Here is a 10,159-nt window from a genome sequence, read left to right as displayed (position 1 = left end):
CTCAGAGCTCTCTACACACACACACACACACACACACACACACACACACACACACACACACACACACACACACACACTAGGTTGGACTTGATGGACTAATGTCTTTATTCAACCTCAAATACTATGTAACTGTGTAATATGAAGCTATAAGGAAATAAGAACCTCCTACTCCCGAACTTTCTCTCTGTGAGGGTAAAATCTGACTCTCAAATTATCAGCACTAAGCTCTTATAAAATCTGGCAGAGTTACCCCCCGATTCACATTTTGCTTTTTTCAGCTAAGCAGAGAAATAGTTTATCAGCTTTATAAATTGATGAAACCAAGAATAATCTACGACAATAATCTACGAGCTACCCAACGACAACACCACCCCCATTTTGATTTGGCCCCCCTGAAGTTCCTCTTACCTATGTCGTCTCCGGAGGAGAAGATGGCGGCCCCCAGACGTGAGCTGTAGTGACTGTTGGCAAACGCTGTGAAGCTGTTCTGCAGCCGCCGGTGCCGCATGTACAGTATGACGAAACCGCAGCCGGTGGCCACTAGCAGCAGGAATAGGACTGGGACGACGACAGCGGCGACATCCGTGGATTGGACACCGGTGGAGGGCTGGGCGTCCATGCCTGACAAGGAAACAGATGACAGGTGCTCTTACATTTTTGTCCTTTATAAAAAGTCCCCATCACCTATACAAAACAGAGGCAGATTGTGACCGAAGTTTCGGACTGTTGAATGTCTAAGAACTGGTGACAAAAGCCTCCTAAGCTCAGCAATGTCACCAGTCCCTGCTGACCAGACCAACCCAATAGTGATAAATGATAAAAGATTTCAGGTATATACACTATATGGCCAACAGTATATGAACACCCCTACCAGTGATGGCGTTCAGGTGATTCCAGTTAAGGGTTCTGTTAATACTGCAACATACAAAGACATTTTAGACCATTGTGCTCGTCCAGCCTTGTGGTATCAGTTTGGGGAAGGTCCTTTTCTTGACCAGTTTGGTGGAGGAACTCGACTATCCTGCACAGAGCCCCGACCTCAACCCTACTGAACACCTTTGGAATGATTTGGAATGGTGATTGTGAGCCAGGTCTTCTCATCCAACATCGGTACCTGATCTCATAAATGGGCACAAATTCCTACAGGCACCCTCCAAAATCTTGGGGAAGCCTTCCCAGAAGGGTGTAGGATTGTATAGCCGCAAAGGTGGGGAGGGGGACACAACTCCACAATAATGGTGATGGTTCTGGGAATGGGATGTCCCAACAATCTCATGCGTGTGATGGTCAGGTGTTCACAAACTTTTAACTATATAGTAAATGTTATGCTGGCAGTTCAGGAAATTTGTCCCTTGTACAGCTAACCTGAGAAGCTGAAGAGACCGAAGCAGCCACATGAGTAGGGGGAACAGACGGCAATACTAGACACCAGATCATATTATTTGTATTGCCGACTCCTTTCCTCCAGCAACTTCAAACGCCGGTTGGGTGTTACAACTGTCTTGCGTTATGAAAGTTTTACAATCACATTAAAAGGAGAACTATGAGGTGAGTGAAAAGCACTCACCTCATAGTTCTAGCCGACCTGTGACAATGAGACTGTCACAGGTCGGCTAGAACTATGAGGTGAGTGAAAAGCACTCACCTCATAGTTCTAGCCGACCTGTGACAATGAGACTGTCACAGGTCGGCTAGAACTATGAGGTGAGTGAAAAGCACTCACCTCATAGTTCTAGCCGACCTGTGACAATGAGACTGTCACAGGTCGGCTAGAACTATGAGGTGAGTGAAAAGCACTCACCTCATAGTTCTAGCCGACCTGTGACAATGAGACTGTCACAGGTCGGCTAGAACTATGAGGTGAGTGAAAAGCACTCACCTCATAGTTCTAGCCGACCTGTGACAATGAGACTGTCACAGGTCGGCTAGAACTATGAGGTGAGTGAAAAGCACTCACCTCATAGTTCTCCTTTTAACCTTCCTAATCAAAAGTAACAGCATCAGCCCTCCTACTCCATTCTATGCAGGGTAACTTTTTGAACAACCAGAAACGGTGCTCTCGACCTACCAGTCCCGAGCTGATCAAAGAGGAGCAGCGCCGGCTCCCCGCAGAGCTGATCGCCATATAGACATCGCGCCTGCACGGTGAAGGTATAGTTATGGCCGGGCTTCAGGTTGGAGATTCGGAAGTAGTTGTCGCTGGTGTTTCCGAGGTTGATAGATATATTACTAGAGCTGTCATACATGTGAATGTCGTAGCCCTGGGAAGGAAGGAGGAAGTATTCAATACAAATATTACATTCCTAAACACTGCTAGAACTATGAGGTGAGTGAGAAGCACCCCCCCTCATAGTTCTCCTTTAAGGGTGTGTAGTTTGAGCATTCAGTGCAAAGAAAGGGATTCACCTGAAAGCCAACCCTTGCAGCAGTTCATACTCACCTACTCGCTCACTGCCATGTGCCAGAGCCCTCTGCAGGCTCTATCTCCCTGCCCGGGCCCCCAGCAAACTGGGACGCTCTGGCCGGCATCCTGCCCAGCTCCTTGCAACTAGTGACATCACTGAGCAGGGCAGGGAGAAGTGTATGGCTCTTACACATCTTCCCACCTGGCTCTTAGAAACCTGGGACGCTCTGGACGGAAAGGGGCGAACGCTCTCCCCCTAACATGACCCAAAGAGATGCCATCTGAGGCAACAGCCTTGGGCTGCCTCATTAAAGGGAAGGCCCTGCACACTACAGAGACTCTAAAAGGAGAGATCTTCTGACCTGATGAACTGGGGGAATGACTAATAAACAAATCTATACTCACTCTGGACTCATTGAAGAATTTTTCTCGCAGGGCCAGGCTCTTCCAGAACAGCAAAATGTGATCTCTCTCATAGACGAGCTTCAGGCCTTCTGGTGCCAAGAGAGGAACTACATGCAAAAATTAAACCGGTTAAAGAGCTCACATTGTCCAGAGAATATTCTGTATCATTTCACATAATCTAGATTCTAGGCTGTGCTTTAGTTTACAGTCACGTGCTAAGATTGAGTTAAGTGTTTGGGACCACATGACCCACATGTCGTGGCTAGACTTACTCACTGGGTCACGCGACTGGGGTATCAAGGCTGTGAGCACAGTACTGTTACCTGAGTGTTATTGCTTAACTTGCGCTCAGTCACATGACTGTGGTGTCAGGACTTACCTGCACTTAGAACTATGTCACATGACCTGGGTTTTATGGTTTCACCTGTGTTCAGCAATGAATCAGGCGACCTGTGTGTCATGATTTCACCTGCACTCAGTGCTGTGTCACATGACCTCGATGACGCAGCCTTACCTGTGATCAGTAATGCATCACATGGCCTGGGTGTCATATGTTTTGCCTACACTCAGTGCTGTGTCACACGACCGGGATGCCAAAGCCTCACCTGTGCTCAGTAGCGCTCCACGTGCCCTGTGTCATGGCTCTCAAGGTCACTATGTAACCCAGAAGAAGGGACCCTGTGTGGCCCCGAACCATCGGCTGCATGACGCATGTGACAATTTAATAAAAAGTGCTTTGCTTCTTGCACATATCATCGAGTGCTGGTGACTTCTATTATGGACTATACCTGACATGGCGCCATCCTTGTCGTCACTTCAAGCACCAACCTTCCTGTAGTGCTGGCTCAGGTTGCAAACCTACACACAGACACCATGTATCCATTCCAGAGACAAGGCAGTCTGCTGCAAAACGGAAGTTCTGCAGAGCATGAGAAGAGATACGGATTTAAAAGGAAGAGCAGCAAAGAGAAGGGAAACAACCATGCATTACAGTAAGGCGCACATTACAGTATTGGTTTATGTTACAAAATCTGAGGGTTTCATGTCACTTTAAGGTCTGTACGCGGTATGGAGTGCAGGTGATTTCGTATTACTGAAATGTAATTGCTTCGCATGGACTCAGAGTTACATGACCCCAATGTTAAGACTTACTTGCACTTAGAATTATATCAAATCACCTGAGCTTTATGGTCTCACATGTGCGAAGAAGTGCATCACATGACCTGGGTGCCATGAAGTTCCGTGTTACATGATCTGTACAAAATAGCCTTACCTGTGCTCAGTAGTGCATCACATGACCAGGGTATAGTAGCTTTAGCTGTGACCTGGGCTAACCTGCACTCTGAGTGCTGAGTCACATGACCTGGATGTTGTAGCCTCACCTGTGCTCACTTTAGCGCTGGCTTCTTTGCTCATGTTCCGCAGCTGAACGATGACGTTGTATTTGCCGCCTGGCTCCAGGTTTCCAATCCTGTACTCTATCGTGCTGTTCTGAGTAATCACTTTGTAGCTCTTCTCTGTCTTTTTGATCAGATCCTTCACAGACACGATGTAGGACTGCAACGGACGGAGGAGTGTGATAATGTCTTATGAGATTACAGGTCAGTTTATTGGAGATTACACAGCATGTAATCCAAGTGAAAGACATTCAATGGTAAGATCAGGGGTTACACCCACTCACCAATTCACTGTCCGGCGAATCGTACGGAGACTCCCATTTCATTACAGCGAATGCTTTGTCGGTGTACACGGCGTGCAGGTTGCGAGGCGGTAAGCGGTTGTCGGGAATCATTTTGACCACAACATAATTGGATGGGGGGCCCCTATAAGGGCAGATAATGCGGACCTGAAACATGACAAGAGCATTTTATTTAAAGCCCATTTCCAGGCACTACAGATCACTGCATACAAGAATGGTAAATATGGTACAGCATGCATATAAAAAAGGCACAACAAAAGGCTTTGCGGTATAAACATTAAACAGTTACTAAAGATCCACTCTGAAGGTTTATTTTTGGGTCACATGATGGGTGATTCTTCCCCATGGATCCTATAACACTCCTGCCGAGGCACTTCAAGCAGCGGCTCCTGCACTCCACACCCCAGAAAATGTGTCTTCCTCCCTTTTAATCTTGGGAGAGGAACTGCTTGGCTGCACACTGTTTACATGTGATCTCGGCGACATCGCCAAGTTCACATGTAAACGAACAATCGGCCGCCTCACTCTACATTTAGTCCTGCTTGTGCAAAGCAGGACTAAATGTAGAGAGGGCAATCTACCTCCCCGACGGCCGGAAACTTCCCCACAAGGACACGCTGCCGCCCCTCTGCACCCCGAGGCCGGGCCTCGGTGGCCTTGTGCGGAATCCGGGCCTGCTCCTTACCAGAACCCCTATGTATAAAGGAGGGTGCTGTAGTAACCACGGATGGCGCCGAGCATCTTCAAATATATTATAAATGTCACCAGCACACCTGTGTCTTGACAAAACTGTTTTGTGACAGTCTGCATGAAGAAGATGGATTATTGACACGAGACATAGGTGCGCCGGTGACACTTATCATATATTCCTCCCTTTTAAAGCCTGCAAACAATTTAGCATTCCATTATGAAATGACCACTCGGCGGAGGCAGATGATCACAAGTCCTCCTTACCAGGAACAAGTACTGCTCGTCTCTGTTCACCATGATGGTGACGTTGTGTAGCGTCGTCGTGATGCTCTGAGGGTTGCGGTAGAGCTCGAGGAAGGACGTGGCGTAGAACAATCCATAAGTCTGCATGCGGAGAAGATTCACAATGTTATACAACCATAATGACCGCGAAATGCCCCAATCACGGAACTTCATTGCCGAGTAATCTGATTTTACAAAACTAAATGTAAAACGTTGGTTGGAAAATGAACGGAAACAGACAAGAGAATGACCCGTACCACGTTCTTCACGCCAACCCAGCTGCACTCCACCGCTGTCTGATTGGTCGCTTTCACCTTAAGGCTCGGCGCAGGCAGTCTGGTGCCCGTGGTGTTGAAATGCTCGAAGGCCACCGGGCTCTCTCCGAAGTCAGACTTGGCCCAAGCCGAGATCTCGTACGCAGTCTGCGCCGTTAGATTGCCCACTGAAAGGACAAAGATGAGCCGTTGTTACAGGCCTCTCCTCTTCCAAGAAATGATGCAAACATATCAGACTAAGGCTAATATCGGGAATACAGGAATCGTTGCTGCTGGAGTCTACAGAGGTATCGGCAGCCTGTGTGCAGTCTTGGCATAAGTGTAGGGGTTCACAGAACCCAAGCCCCAATTTAGGTCGTGGAAGATCAGGTGCTAATTGCCAAAATGGCCTCTTCCTTTGCTTCACAGACTGACCAAAATACAAAGGAAAAGATCGGCTGCAATCTGAGAAATTCTAAAACTGGTAACTTTATTCATCCAGAAAACATGAACAGAGAGTTCCCGGCTGAGACCTCCTCCACTGACGCATTTCACCCATAAGCCCAGTCCTAATCATAGAGGCGTTGTGCTTGGAGGAAGTCCCAGGTGGGGATTTTCATATCATGCTGCAGATGAATAAAGTTACCAGGGTTTGAATTTTTTCTGCAGTGCAGCCAGGCGCTCCCTTCAGATTTGTGTTATAAGGCTAATACATCGGGAAAAATGGACAGAGCGAGAACAGGAGTCGGGGCCAGGCCCCATCAGGAAACCATGGCCTGCAAGTGCTGGGGGGTGAGGGGTCGCTACTTTCTTTATTGGCATAACATTGGTGCAGTTGGATTGCTTCTAAAGAGCTTCAGCACTATTTCCACACCTAAATCATGATTTGTTTTTGGTCACAAAAGCCTAATACAGCTAAATATAGTACCCTGACCCTGACAATTAAAGCAGATGTAAACGCAATATCTGGATGACGTTTAGGTTTGCCACGTGCATTGTGTATTGTTAATTGCCATTTTAAAAATATATAATTTTTGTTTTCATCTTGGAGCTGCTGATCCAAGATCAGCAGCCACTTCCTGTCTACATGCACCCCAGCAATGTCTGCATTGCATTTCTCACGGTGGGTACCCTGATGGTGATAATGGTCACCATCCCTGTTTACCGAACGTCACCATAGCCACTAGCAATATTCCCTGGAAGCCAGTGCAAGAGCATTGAGAACTCTCTCCCTACCGCCATGTGACAGCGCTGGGCCAGTCAGCAAGCACCAGTGCCATCATGTGGTCACCTGCTCTCCTAATTCCAGAATTACCGGGTATGACTGATCACTCCCAACAGCTGAATGAAGCAGAAGGGGACCATAAGCCCTGGTTCACATCTAGGCGTATTGCATATGCGCGTCTGCCGCGCAGGTTTTTTACCGCGATTCGCGTTAAATAAATTGCGCGGCAAACGCGCGTTTCCGAGGGCTACTTGGCTGTAACCCAATGGAAACGCGCAACAAAAACGGCCCAAAGTAGTACCTGTACCTTTTCAGGCGTGGGCCGTTTTGTAGCGCGTTAGGGACGGGCGGAAATATACGCCGAGGTGTGAACCAGACCCATTGAATACAATGGGATTTAGATGTTTGAGCGTTTTGTAGAGCGTTCGTCGAGCGTAGAACGCGCTACAATACGTTCAGGTGTGAACGAGGGCTAAGAGTATATGCAGCTGGGGAGCGGGGCGTCAGGTGAACTTGTTTCAAGGGGAAAGCTCAGGTTCACATGCACACAGGTAGTGCACCGTTGTGCCTTGTCCTGCGTTGTGTAGTGCATGTCCAAAATACGGCCACAAACTCAAGCTCCAGATTTATGTAACCAATCATTGAGCTGGAAAAGCTAGAAAAGCAATAAAGCTCAGAGGAGGGGACCTAAGATAAGACTTGATTGTGGCATCACTAAACCTTCGAATCAGCAGATATGCGGCATTTCATGGCAGCAGGCACGCTGCTTGGATAGAGGAGGGGGAGACTATATCAAGCCATTACGTTACCTTTCTGTGTCACAGACTGTCCGACAAGCTCCAGAACGGTGTTCTCCCGCACGTGTTCATCAAACTCCCACCATAGAGTCACTGTATAGCCCGTTATCTGCAAAACCGCCAGCGCAAAGTGATTACATCCCCTCAGATTTCTTAGAATATATATTCAGAGACATTCAACGTGGAAAGATATCACATTGCAAGGTACCTGAATATCCGAGTCTTCTTTCACCGTGATATCCACCGAGTCCTCCCCGACATTCTGGATTTTGATGGTGGGCTGCGGCACAACTAAGAGAGGAAGGGGATTTAGATATGGTGAATTATGATGGCTGCCTCAGAGCAAAATGGAGACTCCCTACAACCCAGGCGGTTCTGTATTGCGGTGGTTCTGTAAGATTTCATTTCTTAAAAAGGACTGGCCGAACCAGGAGACAGCCAACCTACAACCATGGGCACATCAGTGGCCTCTCCTGGTTTAGTAGAGACTCCGTAAGGGCACAAATGAAACTTGTCAGACTTTTAGACACAGTCTAGACCCTGTAGACCACTGGGGCCCAACGGGTGGCACAAATATCCAGCACTTTAACAATCCATTCCAGATACATTTTGAAACAATGAAAATTACCTTTTTTCCAGTCAGTGGTGATCGTCTTGGTGTCGCTCCATTCCCCCATTCCTCTGCTGGTGATGGCAGCTACCTGTAACCAAGGCACAAGATCACTATAAGAATCAATTCAACCAAAATTGTGCATTTTTACTGTAGAGCAAAGCTCTTAGTGTCCTGCAGGAAGATTTTAAAGGTCTCGTACCTGATTCTGGCCATCTTAGTGTTACCACCCACTTTCAGGCATCTCCTTCTGCTACAATATAGGTTTCCTGAATGCGTGTGTGTATGTAGGTGTGTGTATGTAGGTGTGTGTGTGTGTGTGTGTGTAGGTGTGTGTAGGTGTGTGTAGGTGTGTGTGTGTATGTAGGTGTGTGTGTGTATGTAGGTGTGTGTGTGTATGTAGTGTGGGCCACTGTTATATAGGGTGTATCTGGGCTGTGGGCCACTGTTATATACGGTGTATCTGGGCTGTGGGCCATTGTTATATACGGTGTATCTGGGCTGTAGCTCGCGGTATACTGAGAGCCCCCAGCTGAAGCGGATCCTGACAATTATGCCGGGACCCGCCCAGCTGCGTGGCACACACACACACACACACACAAATATAGATAACACAGACATATACAAATAAAACCAGCACCCCCTCCACAGTAAAGTAAAATCCATGCTCACCCTCATCAGGTAGACGGAGCCGGTCTCCTGGAACTTGATATCGTAGCAAAGGTTCTGCGTACTGTAGGACGTCCACACCTTGGCTGAGTTTACGCTGTACTCTACCTAAAGACAGGAACAGGCTGTCACTTGACCGCACTCCAAGCTAAGTGAATGACAATAGGTTATACTGTAGCAGGAAAACAAGTCGGTATTAAGTCCGAGTCTGATCTGCCTCATAGCTACCAGCAGATTGCAGCTGTCAGCAGCGCGGGTCTGAAAATCGCTGCTGTGGGATATACAGACTTCTTTTAGCTGACATTATTATTATACAGGATTTATATAGCGCCAACAGTTTGCGCAGCGCTTTACCATATAAGGAAGACATTACAATCACAATACAATTTTAGATGGTAAGGAGGGCCCCGCCCCTGAGGGCTTACGGTCTAAAAGGGAGGGGCAAGTAATACATGAGGAGGTAGCTGTGTGGGGATGAATTGTTTGAGAACGTGATGGTTGGGGTACATACATTGGGGTAAAAGGGACCCGGGGTAAATACAGCAAGATAATTAAGGTGAAAAGGGAAAACAACTTTAGGCAAGAAGAGCTAGGTATCAAACCTGAGAATGGTGGATGGAGAAGAGGGTTGTAACCCCTAGGGCAGACCAGCCACTTGTCTTTCTTCTAGTGTCCGATCCTAATTTGGACAGCAGTTTAACCCAATTGTTTAAGAACCCTGCGTCCCGCAATAGATGAAATATTAAATAGCACAAGCATTTCATATCAGCTACTCCCTGGCCAGGAGAGGGTTTTTACTTTTTCTAGGTGTGCTGTGAAACAGGCCTGAGTAGCAGAGGAGATAGCAATACATAGAGTGCAGAAAGACTCAATGGCGGGATCTTGTGGCTTAAAGTGACATTAAACCCTCAGATTTTTTTAACATAAACCAATATTGTAATGTGTGCCTTAAGGTGCCCATGCACCTTACGACCATCGCAAGACTTTTGTCTTGCGATGGTCGTATGCTTATTGAAAGCTTGTACGATCTGCCCACCTTGGACGGGCAGATCGTACTTGCGATCATCGAAAGCCCGCCCCGCTGAGGGGCGGGCTTCCAATGACCGCAATGCAGAACGGGCAGT

The 10,159-nt window shown here is 47.5% G+C and overlaps 1 protein-coding gene across 1 annotated transcript in view; it reads right to left on the bottom strand.

Annotated features, from left to right (window-relative positions):
• The window catches only part of SORL1 (sortilin related receptor 1), a 66,914-nt gene that overhangs the window by 2,885 nt on the left and 53,870 nt on the right, over window positions 1–10,159 (bottom strand). Inside the window, exons 37-47 of the mRNA XM_018568605.1 lie at window positions 9,039–9,143; window positions 8,385–8,457; window positions 7,965–8,047; window positions 7,769–7,865; window positions 5,738–5,922; window positions 5,463–5,582; window positions 4,491–4,655; window positions 4,192–4,366; window positions 2,810–2,916; window positions 2,069–2,261; window positions 409–621 (exon numbers count right to left, since the gene is read on the bottom strand). Of these exons, the coding sequence (XP_018424107.1) occupies window positions 409–621; window positions 2,069–2,261; window positions 2,810–2,916; window positions 4,192–4,366; window positions 4,491–4,655; window positions 5,463–5,582; window positions 5,738–5,922; window positions 7,769–7,865; window positions 7,965–8,047; window positions 8,385–8,457; window positions 9,039–9,143 (1,516 nt within the window). The remainder of the gene's footprint in view (window positions 1–408; window positions 622–2,068; window positions 2,262–2,809; window positions 2,917–4,191; window positions 4,367–4,490; window positions 4,656–5,462; window positions 5,583–5,737; window positions 5,923–7,768; window positions 7,866–7,964; window positions 8,048–8,384; window positions 8,458–9,038; window positions 9,144–10,159) is intronic.

This window comes from Nanorana parkeri, unplaced genomic scaffold, assembly GCF_000935625.1.
Source record: "Nanorana parkeri isolate BGI_ZX_2015 unplaced genomic scaffold, ASM93562v1 scaffold1215, whole genome shotgun sequence".
NCBI classification, from domain to species: Eukaryota; Metazoa; Chordata; class Amphibia; order Anura; family Dicroglossidae; genus Nanorana; species Nanorana parkeri.
Note: the sequence above shows the minus strand (reverse complement) of the source record. Positions and strands in the feature narration are given on the sequence as shown.